Source organism: Coregonus clupeaformis, chromosome 31 (genome assembly GCF_020615455.1).
Source record: "Coregonus clupeaformis isolate EN_2021a chromosome 31, ASM2061545v1, whole genome shotgun sequence".
NCBI classification, from domain to species: Eukaryota; Metazoa; Chordata; class Actinopteri; order Salmoniformes; family Salmonidae; genus Coregonus; species Coregonus clupeaformis.
The window spans coordinates 46031688-46058853 of NC_059222.1; the positions used below are offsets into that span (position 1 = coordinate 46031688).

General features: G+C 48.5%; 1 protein-coding gene across 1 annotated transcript in view; it reads left to right on the top strand.

Moving 5' to 3' along the window:
* The window catches only part of LOC121530810 (testican-2), an 86208-nt gene that overhangs the window by 49677 nt on the left and 9365 nt on the right, over window positions 1-27166 (top strand). The window contains exons 6-11 of the mRNA XM_045209905.1: window positions 3231-3345; window positions 4864-4986; window positions 7610-7701; window positions 7871-7997; window positions 9549-9611; window positions 26343-26480. Of these exons, the coding sequence (XP_045065840.1) occupies window positions 3231-3345; window positions 4864-4986; window positions 7610-7701; window positions 7871-7997; window positions 9549-9611; window positions 26343-26480 (658 nt within the window). The remainder of the gene's footprint in view (window positions 1-3230; window positions 3346-4863; window positions 4987-7609; window positions 7702-7870; window positions 7998-9548; window positions 9612-26342; window positions 26481-27166) is intronic.

Below are 27166 nucleotides of genomic sequence, written 5' to 3' on the forward strand. Positions count from 1 at the left end.
CCTATCTATCCCACTATGTGCTAAATATCCCACTGTGTGCATCCTGTACTGTTCTGTACTGTATGAATGCAAATGCTGTTCGTCCCAAATGGCACCCTATTCCGTTTATTGTGTACTACTTTGACCAGGGCCCATAAGGAATAGGGTGTCATTTGGGATGCAGATCAGGATGAATGCAATGTGATGAATGTCTGTCTCAGGTTTGAACAGCGTAGCACCGTAGCAATGGCACTACCATCCCCCTTTATTGATTTATGTAGTTTTTAATTCTAACCTTGATGAGAACGACTGCTCACTCAGCCCCCTCTCCTGACTCTCTCCAGCCTCTCTCCCTCCTCTCTCCCTCCTCTCTCCCTCCTCTCTCCCTCATCTCTCCCTCCTCTCTCCCTCCTCTCTCACTCCTCTCTCCCTCCTCTCCCTCATCTCTCCCTCCTCTCTTCCTCATCTCTCCCTCCTCTCTCCCTTCTCTCCCCCTCCTCTCTCACTCCTCTCTCCCTCCTCTCTCTCCTCTCTTCCTCCTTTCTCCCTCATCTCTTCCTCTTCTATTCCTCCTCTCCCCCTCCTCTCTCTCCCTTCCTCCTCTCTCTCCTCTCTCCCTGCTCTCTCTCCTCTCTTCCTCCTCTCTCCCTCATCTCTCCTGCCTGTCTCCATCCTCTCTCCTAATTTTCTCTGTCTTTCTCTCTCTCCTCTCTATTTCTCTCTCCTCTCTCCTCTTTCCATCCGCTCTCCTCTGCTCTCTCCCTCTTCTTTCCTACTCTCCAGCTTCTCTCTCCTCTCTCCTCTTTCCTGCCTCTGTCCTCCTCTCTCATTTGAATGAGCAATCTGTTTTTCTGCGGTCACCCCCATAAATATTTTATTGGGATTCAAGCTTAGCCTGCTCAACTCAGGCAAGCCTGGACCTGGCACCGCCTCAGGTGAGTGTGTGTGCGTGTGCGTGTGTGTGTGCATGTGTGTTTGAGTGTGTGTGCCTCTCTCTCTCTCTCTCTCTCTCGCTCTCTCGCTCTCTGCTGCAGGTGGAATAGTAAGAGTGCTACTGTTGTAAATTCACATTAAGCTGTGTGTGTGTGTGCGAGCGTGCCTGTGTATCACTGGTGTAACACTGTGTGTGTGTGTGTGTGTGTGTGTGTGTGTGGACGTGTTTAACTATTCTTGTGGGGACCAGAAGTCCCTACAAGAATAGTAAACAAACAAAAATGTGACCAACTGGGGACATTTTGTTAGTGCCCACGAGGTCAAATGCTATTTCCAGGGGTTTAGGGTTAAGGTTAGAGTTAGTGTTAGGGTTAGAATTACGTTAAGGGTTAGGGTTAGGAGCTAGGGTTCGTTTTAGGGTTAGGGTTAGGAGCTAGTGTCACGATCGTTCATTAACGAGAAGGACCAAGGCGCAGCGTGATATGTATTCATATTTATTTACGTACTGAACACACGACAAAACAACAAACGAAACGTGAAGTCCAAGGTCGACAAAATAACATACCTCACACGGAACAAGATCCCACAACTGACTGGTGCCAAAAGGCTGCCTAAGTATGGTCCCCAATCAGAGACAACGAGCTACAGCTGCCTCTGATTGGGAACCACCCTGGCCAACATAGATCTAAACGATCTAGAAACTAAACATAGAAATAAACACAACACAAAATATACACACCCTGACTCAACAAATAACCGTCCCCTGAGTCAGGGCGTGACAGCTAGGGTTAGGTTTAGGGTTAGGGTTAAGGTTAGGGTTAGGGTTAAGGTTAGGGTTAGGGTTAGGTTTAGGGTTAGGGGTTAGGGAAAATAGGATTTTGAATGGGACTGAATTGTGTGTCCCCACAAGGTTAGCTGTACAAGACTGTGTGTGTGTGTGTGTGTGTGCGTGTGAGTGTGTGTGTGTGTGCATGTGTTTCTGTGTGTATGTCATTTTAAAATGACGATTAGCTCTGTGCTCTTGTCTCTGATTAATGTACACTATATATACAAAAGTATGTGGACACCCTTTCAAATTAGCGGATTCGGGTATTTCAGCCACACCCGTTGCTGACAGATGTATAAAATTGAGCACGCCGCCATGCAATCTCCATAGACAAACATTGGCAGTAGAATGGCCTTACTACTCACTAGAGAGTTCCAAACTGCATCTGGAAGCAACATCAGCACAATAACTGTTCGTCAGGAGCTTCATGTAATGGGTTTCCATGGCCGAGCAGCTGCACACAAGCCTAAGATCACCATGCGCAATGCCAAGCGTCGGCTGGAGTGGTGTAAAGCTCGCCTCCGTTGGACTCTGGAACAGTGGAAACGCGTTCTCTGGAGTGATGAATCACACTTCACCATCTGGCAGTCCAACGGACGAATCTGGGTTTGGGGTTTGGTGGATGCCAGGAGAACACTACCTGCCCCAATGCATAGTGCCAACTGTAAAGTTTGGTGGAAGAGGAGGAATAATGGTCTGGGGCTGTTTTTCATGGTTCGGGCTAGGCCCCTTAGTTCCAGTGAAGGGAAATCTTAACGCTACAGCATACAATTACATTTTAGACGATTCTGTGCTTCCAACTTTGTGGCAACAGTTTGGGGAAGGCCCTTTCCTGTTTCACATTGACAATGCCCCCGGGAACAAAGCAAGGTCCATACAGAAATGGTTTGTCGAGATCGGTGTAGAAGAACTTGACTGGCCTGCACAGAGCCCTGACCTCAACCCCATTGAACACCTTTAGGATGAATTGGAAGGCCGACTGTGAGCCAGGCCTAATCACCCAACATCAGTACCCGACCTCACTAATGCTCTTGTGGCTGAATGGAAGCAAGTCCCCGCAGCAATGTTCCAACATCTAGTGGAAAGCCTTCCCAGAAGAGTGGAGGCTGTTATAGCAGCAAAGGGGGACCAACTCCATATTAATTCCCATGATTTTGGAATGAGATATTCGACTAGCAGGTGTCCACATACTTTTGGTCATGTAGTGTAAATGGCTGTGTAGATTTTTCCTGTTGCTGAACTGCAGTGTAATCACTCTCTCTCTCTGTCTCTCTCTCCCTCTCTCCCTCTTGCTTTATCCTCTCTCTCTCTCTCCCCCCTCTCCTCTCTCTCCCCCCTCCCTCTCTCTCCTCTCTCTTCCACCCTCTCTCCTCCCCCCCTCTCCTCTCTCTTCCACCCTCTCTCCCCCCCTCTCTCTCTCTCTCCATTCTCTTCCCCCTCCCTCTCTCTCTCCCTCTCTCTCTCTCCCCTCCTATCTCTCTCTCTCCTCCAGTGTAAGTTGGAGCAGCAGGGCTGTCTAACAGGGAAGGAGCTGAGTGTTAAATGCCAGGGCATGTGTCCCTGTGTCACCGCTGCCGCCCCCATCACAGAGACCGAGGACAAACACGGCAAGCACACACACACACAGTAGCTGCTCTCTGCTTTCATACAGTCACAGTCCTGCTACCTAACAGCTGTTCTGTCAGAGTGTTGTTCTGTCAGAGTGTTGTTCTGTCAGAGTGTGTTGTTCTGTCAGAGTGTGTTGTTCTGTCAGAGTGTTGTTCTGTCAGAGTGTGTTGTTCTGTCAGAGTGTGTTGTTCTGTCAGTGTGTTGTTCTGTCAGAGTGTGTTGATCTGTCAGAGTGTGTTGTTCTGTCAGTGTGTTGATCTGTCAGAGTGTGTTGTTCTGTCAGAGTGTGTTGTTCTGTCAGAGTGTGTTGTTCTGTCAAGTGTGTTGTTCTGTCAGAGTGTGTTGTTCTGTCAGAGTGTGTTGTTCTGTCAGAGTGTGTTGTTCTGTCAGAGTGTTGTTCTGTCAGTGTGTTGTTCTGTCAGAGTGTGTTGTTCTGTCAGAGTGTGTTGTTCTGTCAGAGTGTGTTGTTCTGTCAGTGTGTGTTGTTCTGTCAGTGTGTTGTTCTGTCAGAGTGTGTTGTTCTGTCAGAGTGTGTTGTTCTGTCAGAGTGTGTTGTTCTGTCAGTGTGTTGTTCTGTCAGAGTGTGTTGTTCTGTCAGAGTGTGTTGTTCTGTCAGAGTGTGTTGTTCTGTAATTGTGCTCCATGTTGCTGTGGATAATGTGTTGATTATTACAAATACTGTGTGATTATATTTATTGAGATAGTGAATGAGGTAGTTGTGGACTCAATGAGACCTGTCCTACTGTATGTTAGTGATGGATATAAATGATGGTTACCTCGGGGAAGGTGAGTCCCAGGCCAGCTGTGTGTGTGTCTGTGTGTGTCTGTTTGCGTCTGTGTGTGTGTGTGTGTGTGTGTGTGTGTGTGTGTGTGTGTGTGTGTGTGTGTGTGTCTGTGTGTGTCTGTGTGTGTGTGTGTGTGTGTGTGTGTGTGTCTGTGTGTGTGTGTGTGTGTGTGTGTCTGTGGGTGTGTGTGTGTGTCTGTGTGTGTGTGTGTGTGTCTGTGTGTGTGTGTGTGTCTGTGTGTGTGTGTGTGTTTGTGTGTGTGTGTGTGTGTGTGTGTGTGTGTGTGTGTGTGTGTGTGTCTGTGTGTGTGTGTGTGTGTCTGTGTGTGTGTGTGTGTGTCTGTGTGTGTGTGTGTGTGTCTGTGTGTGTGTGTGTGTGTCTGTGTGTGTGTGTGTGTGTCTGTGTGTGTGTGTGTGTGTGTGTGTGTGTCTGTGTGTGTGTGTGTGTCTGTGTGTGTGTGTGTGTGTGTGTGTGTGTGTGTCTGTGTGTGTCTGTGTGTGTGTGTGTGTGTGTGTGTGTGTGTGTGTGTGTGTGTGTGTGTGTGTGTGTGTGTGTGTGTGTGTGTGTGTGTGTGTGTGTGTGTGTGTGTGTGTGTGTGTGTGTGTGTGTGTGTCTGTGTGTGTGTGTGTGTGTGTGTGTGTGTGTGTGTGTGTGTGTGTGTGTGTGTGTGTGTGTGTGTGTCTGTGCCAGTGTTATGTTATGAGCTGTAGGCTTCCCCTCTCCTCCCCTCAGCGGAGAGCTGTACTGGACAGGACCTGGCAGACCTTGGAGACCGCCTCAGAGACTGGTTCCAACTGCTCCATGGAAACGCCAAGCAGAACAACTCAGGCAAGCCTGGACCTGGTACCACCTCTGGTGAGTGTGTGTGTGCTTTTGTGTCCCTGGAGCTGGCACCGCCTCTCTCTCTCTCTCTCTCTCGCTCTCTCTTCTCTCTCTCTCTCTCTCTCTCTCTCTCTCTCTCTCTCTCTCTCTCTCTCTCTCTCTCTCTCTCTCTCTCTCACTCTCTCTCTCACTCTCTACTCTCTCTCTCTCTCTCTCTCTCTCTCTCTCTCTCTCTCTCTCTCACTCTCTCTGCTCTCTCTCTCTCTCTCTCACTCTCTGCTCTCTCTCTCTCTCTCTCTCTCTCTCTCTCTCTCTCTCTCTCTCTCTCTCTCTCTCTCTCTCTCTCTCTCTCTCTCTCTCTCTCTCTCTCTCTCTCTTTCCTCTCTTCCAGTACACTCCTTTATGCACTGATTCACAGCTGACATCTCAATTATGTCAGTCCGTAATGAAACCTTCACCCATAAAGAGCTATACCCAAATTAGCACATTCTCAGCCAGAGGGAGGAGAGACAGAGGACAGAAAGAGAACAACATGTCAGTACAACAACATGACATCACAACAACATTCATACAACTACTGAAGAATAACGGATCAGGGTGAAACATACAGTGAGGGAAACAAGTATTTGATCCCCTGCTGATTTTGTACGTTTGCCCACTGACAAAGACATGATCAGTCTATAATTTTAATGGTAGGTTTATTTGAACAGTGAGAGACACAATAACAACAGAAAAATCCAGAAAAACGCATGTCAAAAATGTTATAAATTGATTTGCATTTTAATGAGGGAAATAAGTATTTGACCCCTCTGCAAAACATGACTTAGTACTTGGTGGCAAAACCCTTGTTGGCAATCACAGAGGTCAGACGTTTCTTGTAGTTGGCCACCAGGTTTGCACACATCTCAGGAGGGATTTTGTCCCACTCCTCTTTGCAGATCTTCTCCAAGTCATTAAGGTTTCGAGGCTGACGTTTGGCAACTCGAACCTTCAGCTCCCCTCCACAGATTTTCTATGGGATTAAGGTCTGGAGACTGGCTAGGCCACTCCAGGACCTTAATGAGCTTCTTCTTGAGCCACTCCTTTGTTGCCTTGGCCGTGTGTTTTGGGTCATTGTCATGCTGGAATACCCATCCACGATACATTTTCAATGCCCTGGCTGAGGGAAGGAGGTTCTCACCCAAGATTTGACGGTACATGGCTCCGTCCATCGTCCCTTTGATGCGGTGAAGTTGTCCTGTCCCCTTAGCAGAAAAACACCCCCAAAGCATAATGTTTCCACCTCCATGTTTGACGTGGGGATGGTGTTCTTGGGGTCATAGGCAGCATTCCTCCTCCTCCAAACACGGCGAGTTGAGTTGATGCCAAAGAGCTCCATTTTGGTCTCATCTGACCACATCACTTTCACCCAGTTCTCCTCTGAATCATTCAGATGTTCATTGGCAAACTTCAGACAGGCCTGTATATGTGCTTTCTTGAGCAGGGGGACTTTGCGGGCGCTGCAGGATTTCAGTCCTTCACAGCGTAGTGTGTTACCAATTGTTTTCTTGGTGACTATGATCCCAGCTGCCTTGAAATCATTGACAAGATCCTCCCGTGTAGTTCTGGTCTGATTCCTCACCGTTCTCATGATCATTGCAACTCCACGAGGTGAGATCTTGCATGGAGCCCCAGGCCGAGGGAGATTGACAGTTATTTTGTGTTTCTTCCATTTGCGAATAATTGCACCAACTGTTGTCACCTTCTCACCAAGCTGCTTGGCGGTGGTCTTGTAGTCCATTCCAGCCTTGTGTAGGTCTACAATCTTGTCCCTGACATCCTTGGAGAGCTCTTTGGTCTTGGCCATGGTGGAGAGTTTGGAATCTGATTGATTGATTGCTTCTGTGGACAGGTGTCTTTTATACAGGTAACAAACTGAGATTAGGAGCACTCCCTTTAAGAGTGTGCTCCTAATCTCAGCTCGCTACCTGTATAAAAGACACCTGGGAGCCAGAAATCTTTCTGATTGAGAGGGGGTCAAATACTTATTTCCCTCATTAAAATGCAAATCAATTTATAAAATTTTTGACATGCGTTTTTCTGGATTTCTTTGTTGTTATTCTGTCTCTCACTGTTCGAATAAACCTACCATTAAAATTATAGACTGATAATTTCTTTGTCAGTGGGCAAACGTACAAAATCAGCAGGGGATCAAAAACTTTTTTTCCCTCACTGTAGAACTGTAAGTTGATGAAATATGGAATATGACACTGGCCAGTATAATAATGAATAAAGAATAAACATTCATACATCCACTCTGTCATCCTCAGCCCTCCCATCTAGACAGAGATAGCAGGCACCCTATGAAGGCCTCCCTTAAAATATGCCTTATGTGGCAGTAGACGGGAAGAGGAGGAGTGAAGTGAATCACATTCACAATCAAGTCATTTCATTGTATTTATTTAGCCAGGATAGTCCACTCAGTAACAATTACCACTGTTTTCCAGGGAGACCTGGGTTCCATAGATTAATCACTTTTTTTTGTTTCATTTGGTGTTTGTTTTGATTGATTTTTAATTGAACTAGGATTTGATTTTACCTACACTTTGATTTGATGTGTCTTGAAAGACAGCTTTTAAATAAAATGTATAATTATTTGTATTTGTTCTATCCTCAGTCCTGGACAGGAGCCTGGTGGCCAGCTGTAAAGATTCCATAGGCTGGATGTTCTCTAAGCTGGACACTAATAACGATCTGTATCTGGACCAGGTGACTTTGTCTTGTCCGTTAATTATTTTATTTGTTTTACCATCGAGGACCACTTTGAAAGCAAGTGTTTTAATTAATGCTTTCAGGAGTTATCTTCAGAGATCAGATTCACATCTAGTTTGACGTATACATGATGTATTATTTTTACCCAAAATAAAATATAATTCAGGGGGAGCTGGCAGCTATCAACCTGGACAAGTATGAGGTGTGCATCCGGCCCTTCTTCAACTCCTGTGACAGCTACAAGGATGGGAAGGTATCCACCGCAGAATGGTGCCTCTGCTTCTGGAGGGAAAGTGAGTGTGTGACCAATCTGGGTTTTAAGGGGCCACAATGGAAATAAGTCCTGACTGTATTGTGTTATCTCTGACACGTTTTGAAAATATATTTACTGTGTAACAGTCAAATAACATCTATCATAAGGCTGTGTTAGACTGCTGAGATAAATACATCACCAATAGTGTTGCCTCTGTTTCTGGACGGGATGTGAGGGTTACTGACCGACTGACTGACTGACCCAGGGTTCTGCTTCTGGAGGGGATGTGAGGGTTACTGACCGACTGACTGACTGACCCAGGGTTCTGCTTCTGGACGGGATGTGAGGGTTACTGACCGACTGACTGACTGACCCAGGGTTCTGCTTCTGGAGGGGATGTGAGGGTTACTGACTGACCCAGGGTTCTGCTTCTGGACGGGATGTGAGGGTTACTGACTGACCCAGGGTTCTGCTTCTGGAGGGGATGTGAGGGTTACTGACTGACCCAGGGTTCTGCTTCTGGAGGGGATGTGAGGGTTACTGACTGACCCAGGGTTCTGCTTCTGGACGGGATGTGAGGGTTACTGACCGACTGACTGACTGACCCAGGGTTCTGCTTCTGGACGGGATGTGAGGGTTACTGACCGACTGACTGACTGACCCAGGGTTCTGCTTCTGGACGGGATGTGAGGGTTACTGACTGACCCAGGGTTCTGTTTCTGGAGGGGATGTGAGGGTTACTGACCGACTGACTGACTGACCCAGGGTTCTGCTTCTGGACGGGATGTGAGGGTTACTGACTGACTGACCCAGGGTTCTGCTTCTGGAGGGGATGTGAGGGTTACTGACCGACTGACTGACTGACCCAGGGTTCCAACCTGGGTCTCCTGTGCACCACATGACTGTGTTAGCCCGCTGAGCTAAAGCCTATGCATGAGCTTCTCCTTCCCCTTAGATTATAATGTAGATCATTAGAAATATGAGCTGAGATTATTGACGAGGCGTTTAATTTAACCCATCGATGTCATGGAGAGATTACATTGATCCATTCATCTGTAATGGAGGAATAGCTAATCATCTCTGTTCGATCTATCCAGTGCACTTCACTACTATATTATATTGATGAAATGTAACGTCAGGTCCAAGAATCAATGTTTCTACACAGTTTATTCAGTAATTAGTACTATCTGATTTACAACACATTTATAACACATCTACAGGATAAGATTGGATTTACAGCACACACGCACAAACTCTCTCTTCTCTCTCTCTCTCTCTCTCTCTCTCTCTCTCTCTCTCTCTCTCTCTCTCTCTCTCTCTTTCTCTCTCTCTTTCTCTATCTTTCTCTCTCTCTTTCTCTCTCTCTTCCTCTCTCTCTATTTGTCTTTCTCTCAAAGGCTCACTCTCATCCATAGGCATCCATTATGCTATTTCACTCAGCACAGAGTATAAATGGGATGAAATACAAGATTTACTAAACCAATCAATACAGGAGAAAAGTGTGATTCTGAAAAGGATTGATTGAAATTCCATTTAGAATAGAACAGTTGAAATGCTTTGCCCGTCATCCCTTCTCTGTTGTCTTCCTCAGAGCCCGCTTGTCTGGCTGAACTAGAGAGGATCCAGGTTCAAGAAGTGGCCAAGAAGAAGCCTGGTAAGTGTCTGTCTTAGAACAGGGACGTTACAGGGTATTTGTCCCAAATGGCACCCTATTCCCTATATCTCCCGATTGGCGCAGTGGTCTAAGGCACTGCATCGCCACTAGAGCTCCTGGTTTGAATCCAGGCTCTGTCGTAGACGGCCGCGACCGGGAGACCCATGGGGCGGCGCACAATTGGCTCAGCGTCGTCCAGGGTAGGGGAGGGAATGGCCGGCAGGGATGTAGCTCAGTTGGTAGAGCATGGCGTTTGCAATGCCAGGGTTGTGGGTTTGATTCCCACGGGGGGGCCAGTATGAAAAAAAAGATGTATGCACTCACTAACTGTAAGTCGCTCTGGATAAGAGCGTCTGCTAAATGACTAAAATGTAAAAATATAGTGCACTACTTTTGACCAGGGTCCATAGGGCTCTGGTTAAAAGTAGTGCACTATGTAGGGAATAGGGTGCCATTTGAGGCGCAGCCAAGAAGATGCATGAATGCAGTATATTGGTGTCTGTGACGCTGCTATTAACTGGAAGGTTTTCTACTATATTCTATTATTTGTAGGTTTCGTCTGAAGAACAGGTCGGTGTGTGTGTGCTCACACAAACACTTGAATAGGTTACATATGTTTCCTGGGCTTTTAATGGTTTCACATAAGGAATAAAGGTCTGTGTGGAGGATCTATTCTCCACTGATCTGCTCTTCAGCCTGTTCTGGTGTGGGCGGGTGAGCTGCTGCTGGCATGTGCCTCTGTTGTGGCTGGTGTGTGTGTGTGTGTACTTGTGTGTGTGTCTGTGCAGTGTGTGTGAGCAGTGAGGTACACTGTGTGTGTGTGTGTGTGTGTGTACTTGTGTAGTACAGAGAAGGTGCCTGGAGCACATCGCATTAGGAGTGTGCCGTGGCTTGTGTGTGTGTGTGTGTGTCTAGTGTGTGTGTGTCTGTTCGGTGTGCAGTTGTGTAACAAGGTGTCTGCAGCAGCAGGGGTGCTGGAGGATGCTCATTAGACAGATGAGAAGGCAGCCAGGATTAGGGCCTAATCAGGCTGGGGATTAGAGAGCAGTGCTAAAGTGAGCCCTATGGAGCTCACAACAGGCTCAACGAGAGAGTTTTATTTTATTTTATAATACCTTTTTATTAACAGTTACATCACCAAATGCACAAACCCCACTTCACTTCAGCAGACTAGAAAGTTAGAACCAAGCCCCCGTCCTCTTCCACGGTACATAGAACCCCTGACGCCCCACACCACTACAAAGTCCCCCAGACGGTTCACCAGCCCCCCCATATACATGGTCCAGTGTGAGCCGAGCCCACACCCCTACAAAGTCCCCCAGACGGTTCACCAGCCCCCCCATATACATGGTCCAGTGTTAGCCGAGCCCACACCCCTACAAAGTCCCCCAGACGGTTCACCAGCCCCCCATATACATGGTCCAGTGTTAGCCGAGCCCACACCCCTACAAAGTCCCCCAGACGGTTCACCAGCCCCCCATATACATGGTCCAGTGTTAGCCGAGCCCACACCCCTACAAAGTCCCCCAGACGGTTCACCAGCCCCCCATATACATGGTCCAGTGTGAGCCGAGCCCACACCCCTACAAAGTCCCCAGACGGTTCACCAGCCCCCACTATACATGGTCCAGTGTTAGCCGAGCCCACACCCCTACAAAGTCCCCCAGACGGTTCACCAGCCCCCCATATACATGGTCCAGTGTGAGCCGAGCAGGCACCAGCCCCAGCAGCACAGCTCTGGTGTCCGTACGCCCCGCCCCCTGCATCTCATGTTTCCTGGTCTTCCACACTGACATTCTGGCCTCTATACCTAGACCCTCCTCCTATTGGCTACTCTATACCTAGACCCTCCTCCTCCTGGCTACTCTATACCTAGACCCTCCTCCTATTGGCTACTCTATACCTAGACCCTCCTCCTATTGGCTACTCTATACCTAGACCCTCCTCCTGTTGGCTACTCTATACCTAGACCCTCCTCCTATTGGCTACTCTATACCTAGACCCTCCTCCTGTTGGCTACTCTATACCTAGACCCTCCTCCTGTTGGCTACTCTATACCTAGACCCTCCTCCTGTTGGCTACTCTATACCTAGACCCTCCTCCTGTTGGCTACTCTATACCTATTCCCTCCTCCTGTTGGCTACTCTATACCTAGACCCTCCTCCTGGCTACTCTATACCTAGACCCTCCTCCTGTTGGCTACTCTATACCTAGACCCTCCTCCTCCTGGCTACACTATACCTAGACCCTCCTCCTGTTGGCTACTCTATACCTAGACCCTCCTCCTGTTGGCTACTCTATACCTAGACCCTCCTCCTCCTGTTGGCTACTCTATACCTAGACCCTCCTCCTGGCACACATACTAACCCTCCTCCTGGCTACACTATACCTAGACCCTCCTCCTATTGGCTACTCTATACCTAGACCCTCCTCCTTGGCTACACTATACCTAGACCCTCCTCCTATTGGCTACACTATACCTAGACCCTCCTCCTGTTGGCTACACTATACCTAGACCCTCCTCCTATTGGCTACACTATACCTAGACCCTCCTCCTGTTGGCTACTCTATACCTAGACCCTCCTCCTGGCTACTCTATACCTAGACCCTCCTCCTGGCTACTCTATACCTAGACCCTCCTCCTCCTGTTGGCTACACTATACCTAGACCCTCCTCCTCCTTGGCTACACTATACCTAGACCCTCCTCCTGGCTACTCTATACCTAGACCCTCCTCCTGTTGGCTACACTATACCTAGACCCTCCTCCTGTTGGCTACACTATACCTAGACCCTCCTCCTGTTGGCTACACTATACCTAGACCCTCCTCCTGTTGGCTACTCTATACCTAGACCCTCCTCCTGTTGGCTACACTATACCTAGACCCTCCTCCTATTGGCTACACTATACCTAGACCCTCCTCCTGGCTACTCTATACCTAGACCCTCCTCCTGTTGGCTACACTATACCTAGACCCTCCTCCTATTGGCTACACTATACCTAGACCCTCCTCCTGTTGGCTACTCTATACCTAGACCCTCCTCCTGTTGGCTACTCTATACCTAGACCCTCCTCCTCCTGTTGGCTACTCTATACCTAGACCCTCCTCCTGGCTACTCTATACCTAGACCCTCCTCCTGTTGGCTACTCTATACCTAGACCCTCCTCCTGGCTACACTATACCTAGACCCTCCTCCTATTGGCTACTCTATACCTAGACCCTCCTCCTATTGGCTACTCTATACCTAGACCCTCCTCCTGTTGGCTACTCTATACCTAGACCCTCCTCCTGGCTACTCTATACCTAGACCCTCATCCTGGCTACTCTATACCTAGACCCTCCTCCTGTTGGCTACACTATACCTAGACCCTCCTCCTGGCTACACTATACCTAGACCCTCCTCCTGTTGGCTACACTATACCTAGACCCTCCTCCTATTGGCTACTCTATACCTAGACCCTCCTCCTGTTGGCTACACTATACCTAGACCCTCCTCCTTGGCTACTCTATACCTAGACCCTCCTCCTCCTGGCTACTCTATACCTAGACCCTCCTCCTGTTGGCTACTCTATACCTAGACCCTCCTCCTGTTGGCTACTCTATACCTAGACCCTCATCCTGGCTACTCTATACCTAGACCCTCCTCCTGGCTACTCTATACCTAGACCCTCCTCCTGTTGGCTACTCTATACCTAGACCCTCATCCTGGCTACTCTATACCTAGACCCTCCTCCTGTTGGCTACTCTATACCTAGACCCTCCTCCTGTTGGCTACTCTATACCTAGACCCTCCTCCTCTTTGGCTACTCTATACCTAGACCCTCCTCCTGTTGGCTACTCTATACCTAGACCCTCCTCCTGTTGGCTACACTATACCTAGACCCTCCTCCTGTTGGCTACTCTATACCTAGACCCTCCTCCTGTTGGCTACTCTATACCTAGACCCTCCTCCTATTGGCTACACTATACCTAGACCCTCCTCCTGTTGGCTACTCTATACCTAGACCCTCCTCCTATTGGCTACTCTATACCTAGACCCTCCTCCTGTTGGCTACTCTATACCTAGACCCTCCTCCTATTGGCTACTCTATACCTAGACCCTCCTCCTGTTGGCTACTCTATACCTAGACCCTCCTCTCTTGGCTACTCTATACCTAGACCCTCCTCCTGTTGGCTACACTATACCTAGACCCTCCTCCTGTTGGCTACTCTATACCTAGACCCTCCTCCTGGCTACTCTATACCTAGACCCTCCTCCTGTTGGCTACACTATACCTAGACCCTCATCCTGGCTACTCTATACCTAGACCCTCCTCCTATTGGCTACACTATACCTAGACCCTCCTCCGTTGGCTACTCTATACCTAGACCCTCCTCCTGTTGGCTACTCTATACCTAGACCCTCCTCCTGTTGGCTACTCTGATACCTAGACCCTCCTCCGTTGGCTACTCTATACCTAGACCCTCCTCCTGGCTACTCTATACCTAGACCCTCCTCCTGTTGGCTACTCTATACCTAGACCCTCATCCTGGCTACTCTATACCTAGACCCTCCTCCTGTTGGCTACTCTATACCTAGACCCTCCTCCTGTTGGCTACTCTATACCTAGACCCTCCTCCTGCTGGCTACACTATACCTAGACCCTCCTCCTGTTGGCTACTCTATACCTAGACCCTCCTCCTGTTGGCTACTCTATACCTAGACCCTCCTCCGCTGGCTACACTATACCTAGACCCTCCTCCTGTTGGCTACACTATACCTAGACCCTCCTCCTGTTGGCTACACTATACCTAGACCCTCCTCCTATTGGCTACTCTATACCTATTCCCTCCTCCTGTTGGCTACTCTATACCTAGACCCTCCTCCTGTTGGCTACACTATACCTAGACCCTCCTCCTGGCTACTCTATACCTAGACCCTCCTCCTGTTGGCTACTCTATACCTAGACCCTCCTCCTGTTGGCTACTCTATACCTAGACCCTCCTCCTGTTGGCTACTCTATACCTAGACCCTCCTCCTGTTGGCTACTCTATACCTAGACCCTCCTCCTATTGGCTACTCTATACCTAGACCCTCCTCCTGTTGGCTACTCTATACCTAGACCCTCCTCCTGTTGGCTACTCTATACCTAGACCCTCATCCTGGCTACTCTATACCTAGACCCTCCTCCTGTTGGCTACTCTATACCTAGACCCTCCTCCTGTTGGCTACTCTATACCTAGACCCTCCTCCTGTTGGCTACTCTATACCTAGACCCTCCTCCTGTTGGCTACACTATACCTAGACCCTCCTCCTGTTGGCTACTCTATACCTAGACCCTCCTCCTGTTGGCTGCTCTATACCTAGACCCTCCTCCTATTGGCTACACTATACCTAGACCCTCCTCCTGTTGGCTACTCTATACCTAGACCCTCCTCCTATTGGCTACTCTATACCTAGACCCTCCTCCTGTTGGCTACTCTATACCTAGACCCTCCTCCTATTGGCTACTCTATACCTAGACCCTCCTCCTATTGGCTACACTATACCTAGACCCTCATCCTGGCTACTCTATACCTAGACCCTCCTCCTGTTGGCTACACTATACCTAGACCCTCCTCCTGGCTACTCTATACCTAGACCCTCCTCCTGTTGGCTACTCTATACCTAGACCCTCCTCCTATTGGCTACTCTATACCTAGACCCTCCTCCTGTTGGCTACACTATACCTAGACCCTCCTCCTGTTGGCTACTCTATACCTAGACCCTCCTCCTATTGGCTACTCTATACCTAGACCCTCATCCTGGCTACTCTATACCTAGACCCTCCTCCCCTTGGCTACTCTATACCTAGACCCTCCTCCTGTTGGCTACTCTATACCTAGACCCTCCTCCTGTTGGCTACACTATACCTAGACCCTCATCCTGGCTACTCTATACCTAGACCCTCCTCCTGGCTACTCTATACCTAGACCCTCCTCCTGTTGGCTACTCTATACCTAGACCCTCCTCCTGTTGGCTACTCTATACCTAGACCCTCCTCCTGTTGGCTACACTATACCTAGACCCTCCTCCTATTGGCTACTCTATACCTAGACCCTCCTCCTATTGGCTACTCTATACCTAGACCCTCCTCCTGGCTACTCTATACCTAGACCCTCCTCCTGTTGGCTACTCTATACCTAGACCCTCCTCCTATTGGCTACTCTATACCTAGACCCTCATCCTGGCTACTCTATACCTAGACCCTCCTCCTGTTGGCTACTCTATACATAGACCCTCCTCCTGTTGGCTACTCTATACCTAGACCCTCCTCCTGTTGGCTACACTATACCTAGACCCTCCTCCTGTTGGCTACTCTATACCTAGACCCTCCTCCTGTTGGCTACTCTATACCTAGACCCTCATCCTGGCTACTCTATACCTAGACCCTCCTCCTCCTGGCTACTCTATACCTAGACCCTCCTCCTGGCTACACTATACCTAGACCCTCCTCCTATTGGCTACTCTATACCTAGACCCTCCTCCTGTTGGCTACACTATACCTAGACCCTCCTCCTATTGGCTACACTATACCTAGACCCTCCTCCTGTTGGCTACACTATACCTAGACCCTCCTCCTGTTGGCTACTCTATACCTAGACCCTCCTCCTGGCTACTCTATACCTAGACCCTCCTCCTGTTGGCTACTCTATACCTAGACCCTCCTCCTGTTGGCTACTCTATACCTAGACCCTCCTCCTGGCTACTCTATACCTAGACCCTCCTCCTGTTGGCTACTCTATACCTAGACCCTCCTCCTGTTGGCTACTCTATACCTAGACCCTCCTCCTGTTGGCTACTCTATACCTAGACCCTCCTCCTGTTGGCTACTCTATACATAGACCCTCCTCCTGGCTACTCTATACCTAGACCCTCCTCCTGGCTACTCTATACCTAGACCCTCCTCCTCCTGTTGGCTACACTATACCTAGACCCTCCTCCTATTGGCTACACTATACCTAGACCCTCCTCCTATTGGCTACTCTATACCTAGACCCTCCTCCTGTTGGCTACTCTATACCTAGACCCTCCTCCTGTTGGCTACTCTATACCTAGACCCTCCTCCTGGCTACTCTATACCTAGACCCTCCTCCTGTTTGCTACTCTATACCTAGACCATCATCCTGGCTACTCTATACCTAGACCCTCCTCCTGTTGGCTACTCTATACCTAGACCCTCCTCCTGGCTACTCTATACCTAGACCCTCCTCCTGGCTACTCTATACCTAGACCCTCCTCCTGTTGGCTACTCTATACCTAGACCCTCCTCCTTTTGGCTACTCTATACCTAGACCCTCCTCCTGGCTACTCTATACCTAGACCCTCCTCCTGTTGGCTACTCTATACCTAGACCCTCATCCTGGCTACTCTATACCTAGACCCTCCTCCTGTTGGCTACTCTATACCTAGACCCTCCTCCTGGCTACTCTATACCTAGACCCTCCTCCTGTTGGCTACTCTATACCTAGACCCTCCTCCTGTTGGCTACTCTATACATAGACCCTCCTCCTGGCTACTCTATACCTAGACCCTCCTCCTCCTGTTGGCTACACTATACCTAGACCCTCCTCCTGTTGGCTACTCTATACCTAGACCCTCCTCCTGTTGGCTACTCTATACCTAGACCCTCCTCCTATTGGCTACTCTATACCTAGACCCTCCTCCTGGCTACTCTATACCTAGACCCTCCTCCTGGCTACTCTATACCTATACCCTCCTCCTCCTGTTGGCTACACTATACCTAGACCCTCCTCCTATTGGCTACACTATACCTAGACCCTCCTCCTATTGGCTACTCTATACCTAGACCCTCCTCCTGTTGGCTACTCTATACCTAGACCCTCCTCCTGTTGGCTACTCTATACCTAGACCCTCCTCCTGGCTACTCTATACCTAGACCCTCCTCCTGTTGGCTACTCTATACCTAGACCCTCCTCCTATTGGCTACTCTATACCTAGACCCTCCTCCTGGCTACTCTATACCTAGACCCTCCTCCTGTTGGCTACACTATACCTAGACCCTCCTCCTCCTGGCTACTCTATACCTAGACCCTCCTCCTATTGGCTACTCTATACCTAGACCCTCCTCCTATTGGCTACTCTATACCTAGACCCTCCTCCTATTGGCTACTCTATACCTAGACCCTCCTCCTATTGGCTACTCTATACCTAGACCCTCCTCCTGTTGGCTACACTATACCTAGACCCTCCTCCTCCTGGCTACTCTATACCTAGACCCTCCTCCTGTTGGCTACTCTATACCTATACCCTCCTCCTGTTGGCTACTCTATACCTAGACCCTCCTCCTGGCTACTCTATAACTAGACCCTCCTCCTGTTGGCTACTCTATACCTAGACCCTCCTCCTGTTGGCTACTCTATACCTAGACCCTCCTATTGGCTACTCTATACCTAGACCCTCCTCCTGTTGGCTACTCTATACCTAGACCCTCCTCCTCCTGGCTACACTATACCTAGACCCTCCTCCTATTGGCTACTCTATACCTAGACCCTCCTCCTATTGGCTACACTATACCTAGACCCTCCTCCTGTTGGCTACACTATACCTAGACCCTCCTCCTGTTGGCTACTCTATACCTAGACCCTCCTCCTCCTGGCTACACTATACCTAGACCCTCCTCCTGTTGGCTACTCTATACCTAGACCCTCCTCCTATTGGCTACACTATACCTAGACCCTCCTCCTGTTGGCTACTCTATACCTAGACCCTCCTCCTGTTGGCTACTCTATACCTAGACCCTCCTCCTCCTGTTGGCTACACTATACCTAGACCCTCCTCCTGTTGGCTACTCTATACCTAGACCCTCCTCCTGGCTACTCTATACCTAGACCCTCCTCCTTGGCTACTCTATACCTAGACCCTCCTCCTGGCTACTCTATACCTAGACCCTCCTCCTGTGGCTACTCTATACCTAGACCCTCCTCCTGGCTACACTATACCTAGACCCTCCTCCTGGCTACACTATACCTAGACCCTCCTCCTATTGGCTACTCTATACCTAGACCCTCCTCCTGGCTACACTATACCTAGACCCTCCTCCTATTGGCTACTCTATACCTAGACCCTCCTCCTGTTGGCTACACTATACCTAGACCCTCCTCCTGGCTACACTATACCTAGACCCTCCTCCTGTTGGCTACTCTATACCTAGACCCTCCTCCTGTTGGCTACTCTATACCTAGACCCTCCTCCTGTTGGCTACTCTATACCTAGACCCTCCTCCTATTGGCTACACTATACCTAGACCCTCCTCCTGTTGGCTACTCTATACCTAGACCCTCCTCCTGTTGGCTACTCTATACCTAGACCCTCCTCCTGTTGGCTACTCTATACCTAGACCCTCCTCCTGTTGGCTACTCTATACCTAGACCCTCCTCCTATTGGCTACACTATACCTAGACCCTCCTCCTGTTGGCTACTCTATACCTAGACCCTCCTCCTGTTGGCTACTCTATACCTAGACCCTCCTCCTATTGGCTACTCTATACCTAGACCCTCCTCCTTGGCTACTCTATACCTAGACCCTCCTCCTGTTGGCTACTCTATACCTAGACCCTCCTCCTGGCTACTCTATACCTAGACCCTCCTCCTGTTGGCTACACTATACCTAGACCCTCATCCTGGCTACTCTATACCTAGACCCTCCTCCTGTTGGCTACTCTATACCTAGACCCTCCTCCTGTTGGCTACTCTATACCTAGACCCTCCTCCTGTTGGCTACTCTATACCTAGACCCTCCTCCTATTGGCTACTCTATACCTAGACCCTCATCCTGGCTACTCTATACCTAGACCCTCCTCCTGTTGGCTACACTATACCTAGACCCTCCTCCTATTGGCTACTCTATACCTAGACCCTCCTCCTGTTGGCTACTCTATACCTAGACCCTCCTCCTGTTGGCTACTCTATACCTAGACCCTCCTCCTGTTGGCTACTCTATACCTAGACCCTCCTCCTGTTGGCTACTCTATACCTAGACCCTCCTCCTATTGGCTACTCTATACCTAGACCCTCCTCCTGGCTACACTATACCTAGACCCTCCTCCTCCTGTTGGCTACACTATACCTAGACCCTCCTCCTGTTGGCTACTCTATACCTAGACCCTCCTCCTGGCTACTCTATACCTAGACCCTCCTCCTGGCTACTCTATACCTAGACCCTCCTCCTGTTGGCTACTCTATACCTAGACCCTCCTCCTGTTGGCTACTCTATACCTAGACCCTCATCCTGGCTACTCTATACCTAGACCCTCCTCCTATTGGCTACTCTATACCTAGACCCTCCTCCTGTTGGCTACTCTATACCTAGACCCCTCCTCCTGTTGGCTACACTATACCTAGACCCTCCTCCTGTTGGCTACTCTATACCTAGACCCTCCTCCTGTTGGCTACTCTATACCTAGACCCTCCTCCTGTTGGCTACTCTATACCTAGACCCTCCTCCTGTTGGCTACTCTATACCTAGACCCTCATCCTGGCTACTCTATACCTAGACCCTCCTCCTGTTGGCTACTCTATACCTAGACCCTCCTCCTGTTGGCTACTCTATACCTAGACCCTCCTCCTGTTGGCTACTCTATACCTAGACCCTCCTCCTATTGGCTACTCTATACCTAGACCCTCCAGTGGATAGGTCCAGAGTCAGCCCCAACCCTAGGCCTGTACACCACCCACCCAGGACAGAAAATACCCCTACCATCCTGGAACAAGAAAAAAACAGATGCTGCACTGTCTGCTCCTCCCCACAGAACAGACACCCCCTGCCCACTGATGCTGCACTGTCTCCTCCTCCCCACAGAACAGACACCCCCTGCCCACTGATGATGCACTGTCTCCTCCTCCCCACAGAACAGACACCCCCTGCCCACTGATGCTGCACTGTCTCCTCCTCCCCACAGAACAGACACCCCCTGCCCACTGATGATGCACTGTCTCCTCCTCCCCACAGAACAGACACCCCCTGCCCACTGATGCTGCACTGTCTCCTCCTCCCCACAGAGCAGACACCCCCTGGTGTCTGTTCAGCACTCTGGTCTGGATGAGTGGGTTGTGAAACAGTGACTCCTCCATTATCCATGCTCCTGGCCTTGAAACATCTCTGTGAACAGATAGTGTATTTCCACGGCCAAAGCACAGCGCGGTAGAACAGAGTAATGGCTGACATATCGAACTGCTCCAGATCCAATAAGAACAAGCGCCTGGCCTACCCATGATCCCCTGCTCTCCTCAGAACAGCCCAAGCAGTGTCTCTCCAGCACACCCCCTGCTGGGACAGAAGTCTCTGTGCAGCTTGTAGACGGAAAGCAGTCACTCTGGACCCAGTGTCCACCAGCCCTTGGTCCCCATCATGCAGAGGGAGGTGTAACACTGCTGCTCGTGTCCAGTGGTGACCAGACCAAAATAAATACACCAGTCGAAAGAAAACCAACAGAGGCAACAGACAATGGAAAGATCTCCCCCTGTGATGCTGATCAGACCCATCAACAGAGGTAACAGACAAGGGAAAGATCTCCCCTGTGATGCTGATCATCATCTTTCTCTTCTACCACTTTCTTTCCTTTGATGGATCTTTTGCCTAGAGAGAGAGAGAGAGAGAGAGAGAGAGAGAGAGAGAGAGAGAGAGAGAGAGAGAGAGAGAGACTCTCTCCTTCCAGTGTTGTGATTGGCAGGCCTGTCAGTACGGGGGCCAATCAAGGACAACAAGGAACCAAACCAAAAACAGGCCGACTGACATGATTGTGGTTTTACTCCTCTGCTCAAGTATATCTACTGCACCTACAGCAGAATGGTACAATATGGTGCAGTATGGTGCAGTATGGTGCAGTATGGTGCAGTATGGTACAGTATGGTGCAGTATGGTACAGTATGGTGCAGTATGGTGCAGTATGGTACAATATGGTGCAGTATGGTACAGTATGGTGCAGTATGGTACAGTATGGTGCAGTATGGTACAGTATGGATGCAGTATGGTGCAGTATGGTGCAGTATGGATGCAGTATGGTGCAGTATGGTGCAGTATGATGCAGTATTATACAGTATGGTGCAGTATGGTACAGTATGGTACAGTATGGATGCAGTATGGTACAGTATGGTGCAGTATGATGCAGTATTATACAGTATGGTGCAGTATGGTACAGTGTGGTGCAGTATGGTGCAGTATGGATGCAGTATGGATGCAGTATGGATGCAGTATGGTGCAGTATGGTGCAGTATGGATGCAGTATGGTGCAGTATGGTGCAGTATGATGCAGTATTATACAGTATGGTGCAGTATGGTACAGTGTGGTGCAGTGTGGTACACAATGGCGCAGTATGGTGCAGTATGGATGCAGTATGGATGCAGTATGGATGCAGTATGGTGCAGTATGATGCAGTATGGTACAGTATGGTGCAGTATGGATGCAGTATGGTGCAGTATGGTGCAGTATGGTACAGTATGGTGCAGTATGGTACAGTATGGTGCAGTATGGATGCAGTATGGTACAGTATGGTGCAGTATGGTACAGTATGGTGCAGTATGGTACAGTATGGTGCAGTATGGATGCAGTATGGTACAGTATGGTGCAGTATGGTGCAGTATGGTGCAGTATGGTGCAGTATGGTACAGTATGGTGCAGTATGGTACAGTATGGATGCAGTATGGTACAGTATGGATGCAGTATGGTACAGTATGGTGCAGTATGGATGCAGTGTGGTACAGTATGGTGCAGTATGGATGCAGTGTGGTACAGTATGGTGCAGTATGGTGCAGTATGGATGCAGTATGGTACAGTATGGTACAGTATGGTACAGTATGGTGCAGTATGGTGCAGTATGGTGCAGTATGGTGCAGTGTGGTACAGTATGGTACAGTATGGTACAGTATGGTACAGTATGGTGCAGTATGGTGCAGTATGGTGCAGTGTGGTACAGTATGGTGCAGTATGGTGCAGTATGGTACAGTATGGTGCAGTATGGTACAGTATGGTACAGTATGGTACAGTATGGTGCAGTATGGATGCAGTATGGTACAGTATGGTACAGTATGGTGCAGTATGGTGCAGTATGGTGCAGTATGGTACAGTATGGTACAGTATGGTACAGTATGGTACAGTATGGTGCAGTATGGATGCAGTATGGTGCAGTATGGTGCAGTATGGTGCAGTATGGTACAGTATGGTACAGTATGGTGCAGTATGGTGCAGTATGGATGCAGTATGGTACAGTATGGATGCAGTGTGGTACAGTATGGTGCAGTATGGATGCAGTGTGGTACAGTATGGTGCAGTATGGATGCAGTGTGGTACAGTATGGATGCAGTATGGATGCAGTATGGTACAGTATGGTGCAGTATGGTACAGTATGGTGCAGTATGGATGCAGTTTGGTACAGTATGGATGCAGTATGGTACAGTATGGTGCAGTATGATGCAGTATGGTGCAGTATGGTACAGTATGGTGCAGTATGGATGCAGTATGGTACAGTATGGTGCAGTATGGTGCAGTATGGATGCAGTGTGGTACAGTATGGTACAGTATGGTACAGTATGGTGCAGTATGGTGCAGTATGGTACAGTATGGTGCAGTATGGATGCAGTATGGATGCAGTATGGTACAGTATGGTGCAGTATGGTACAGTATGGTGCAGTATGGTACAGTATGGTGCAGTATGGATGCAGTGTGGTACAGTATGGTGCAGTATGGATGCAGTATGGATGCAGTATGGTACAGTATGGTGCAGTATGGTACAGTATGGTGCAGTATGGTACAGTATGGTACAGTATGGATGCAGTATGGTACAGTATGGTGCAGTATGGATGCAGTATGGTACAGTATGGTGCAGTATGATGCAGTATGGTGCAGTATGGTGCAGTATGGTGCAGTATGGTACAGTATGGTGCAGTATGGATGCAGTATGGTACAGTATGGTGCAGTATGGTACAGTATGGTGCAGTATGGATGCAGTATGGTACAGTATGGTGCAGTATGGATGCAGTATGGTGCAGTATGGATGCAGTATGGTACAGTATGGTGCAGTATGGATGCAGTATGGTGCAGTATGGATGCAGTATGGTACAGTATGGTGCAGTATGGTACAGTATGGTGCAGTATGGATGCAGTATGGTACAGTATGGTGCAGTATGGTACAGTATGGTGCAGTATGGTACAGTATGGTGCAGTATGGATGCAGTATGGTACAGTATGGTACAGTATGGTGCAGTATGGTACAGTGTGGTGCAGTATGGTGCAGTATGGTACAGTATGGTGCAGTATGGTGCAGTATGGATGCAGTATGGATGCAGTATGGATGCAGTATGGTGCAGTATGGGTGCAGTATGGTACAGTATTATACAGTATGGTGCAGTATGGTACAGTGTGGTGCAGTATGGTGCAGTATGGATGCAGTGTGGTACAATATGGTGCAGTATGGTACAGTATGGTGCAGTATGGTACAGTGTGGTGCAGTATGGTGCAGTATGGATGCAGTATGGATGCAGTATGGATGCAGTATGGTGCAGTATGGTGCAGTATGGATGCAGTATGGTGCAGTATGATGCAGTATTGTACAGTATGGTGCAGTATGGTACAGTATGGTGCAGTATGGTGCAGTATGGATGCAGTATGGATGCAGTATGGTGCAGTATGGTGCAGTATGGTGCAGTATGGTGCAGTATGGTGCAGTATGATGCAGTATTGTACAGTATGGTGCAGTATGGTGCAGTGTGGTACACAATGGCGCAGTATGGTGCAGTATGGATGCAGTATGGATGCAGTATGGTGCAGTATGGTGCAGTATGGATGCAGTATGGTGCAGTATGGTGCAGTATGGTACAGTATGATGCAGTATGGTACAGTATGGTGCAGTATGGTGCAGTATGGTGCAGTATGGTACAGTATGATGCAGTATGGTGCAGTATGGTGCAGTATGGATGCAGTATGGTGCAGTATGGTGCAGTATGGTGCAGTATGGTACAGTATGGTGCAGTATGGTGCAGTGTGGTGCAGTATGGTACAGTATGGATGCAGTATGGTACAGTATGGTGCAGTATGGTGCAGTATGGATGCAGTATGGTGCAGTATGGTGCAGTATGATGCAGTATGGTACAGTATGGTGCAGTATGGATGCAGTATGGTACAGTATGGTGCAGTATGGTGCAGTATGGATGCAGTATGGTGCAGTATGGTGCAGTATGATGCAGTATGGTACAGTATGGTGCAGTATGGATGCAGTATGGTACAGTATGGATGCAGTGTGGTACAGTATGGTGCAGTATGGTGCAGTATGGTGCAGTATGGTACAGTATGGATACAGTATGGATGCAGTATGGTACAGTGTGGTGCAGTATGGTACAGTATGGTGCAGTATGGTACAGTATGGTGCAGTATGGTACAGTGTGGTGCAGTATGGTACAGTATGATGCAGTATAGTACAGTGTGGTGCAGTATGGTGCAGTATGGTACAGTGTGGTGCAGTATGGTACAGTATGGTGCAGTATGGTACAGTATGGTGCAGTATGGTACAGTATGGTGCAGTATGGTACAGTGTGGTGCAGTGTGGTGCAGTGTGGTACAGTATGATGCAGTATGGATGCAGTATGGTACAGTATGGTGCAGTATGATGCAGTAAGGTGCAGTTAGGTGCAGTAAGGTGCAGTATGGGTGCAGTATGGGTACCAACTGAGGATAAGGAGGAACCAATCCAAAAACAGGCTTTAAATATTTTAAGACAGTTGTCAGTTAGTTCCCCGTTGGGCTTCAATGTCTTATACCTAGTCTCAGCTCTTAGTGTGGGGCATTCGTAACTCCACCCCCTCGCTACTGTGTTTATGGAAAGTGACAGTTGTGTTTGACAGATGGTCTGAAGGGAGGAGGCTGAAACAGAGGAGAACTGTCACAGGACTGTCAACCATTTTAACATGATGCTATCAAGGCATACAGAGACATACATGGGTAAATAGATAGATTAATGCATTGTGAATAAAGCCATAGCTAGGCTCAATAAAGCAGACTGGAGCCCCATCTCTCTCTCTCTCTTTGAGACACACAGACATTTTGTATTGTATTATGTAGTTTTATGTGATGCGTGGTTGTGTCATCTGGCTATCTTGAGATGAATGCACTAGCTGTGGGTCTCTCTGGATGGGAGCGTCAGCTAGATGACTAAATTGTAATGTAGTGCTGTATTTTATGTATATTATGTATTTTATTTGTTGTGTTTTGATTTCTGTTTGGACCCCAGGAAGAGCAGCCCCTGTCTCAGCAGTAGCTCATTGGGGATCCTAATAAATACTACTAATACTACTGCTCTCTCTCTGTCTCATCTCCCTGTTTTGTTTTTTCTGTCCCTCTCTCTCTCTGTCTCCATCTCTTCTACCCTCTCTCTCTTTCTCCATCTCTTCTACCCTCTCTCTCTTTCTCCATCTCTTCTACCCTCTCTCTCTTTCTCCATCTCTTCTACCCTCTCTCTCACCCTGTATCTCTCTGGCATTCTCCAACAGACAGCTCCTCCTGTGTTCCCTCTCCTTCCTTCCTTCCTGTCTGAGTCTCCTCACAGGTCTACAAGCTGCGCTGACGTGTTTCATTTATGCACCACTTATCTCTTCCATCGATGTGAGCCAGCGCAGAGAGCCCAAAGGACATACATATTTAACAACACAGTGTGTGTGTGTGTGTATGTGTGTGTGTGTGTGTGTGTTTTTTTTTCTCCAGGCATGTATATCCCCAGCTGCGATGAGGACGGCTACTACAGACAGCTGCAGTGTGACCATAGCAGGGGAGAGTGTTGGTGTGTCGACCAGCACGGAGGAGAAATGATGGGCTCCAGAATCCATGGCAACCCTGACTGTGGTAAGAGCCGTAGAGATGTAGAGTGAAGAGCTTCCTGTTGGTTATACAATAACAATCATTCTACAACGGGTTGGTCAAAACAAGCATTGTGATTGTTTGAGACGCGTTCTAAGTCACACTAAGAAACCTGTTCAGTATGGGTCGGCCTGTGAGAGATTCCTGCGCATTCAGTGTCCCATCAGCCAATTCATCAACTTGATCTCCACTGTAAAAAGCCTCTTGACATTATTTTCCCTTGCTTCTAGCCTAACATTTGGTTCGCAGACAACAGGGGGTTTGTACAAAACGTTGCTGTCCGTCTCTCGACATTTGCAACATTGTTTCAATATTGAGACTTAATTAAAAATGTCAGGACGAGACGGACATCTTCTCTCAGCCAGTCCAAATCATGAGTCAGCATCATTTTTATGGATATATACAAAGACATTTCCAATAGAAAAACAGGTCAAACGACATGCAGATACTTTGCTGTTATTCTAGCTGCACTGTTTGAACTGACTGTGTTAGCCGTAGTTGGCTAGCTAGCGAGGGATAAGAGCATTGCCAGCCAGCATGGCAACGGAACATTTAGAACGAACGACTGGGTTTGCGTCCATAAATATATCAGTTAAAAAAAGAAACATCCCTTTTCCAGGACTCTGCCTTTCAAAGATAATTCGTAAAAAAATCCAAATAACTTCACAGAT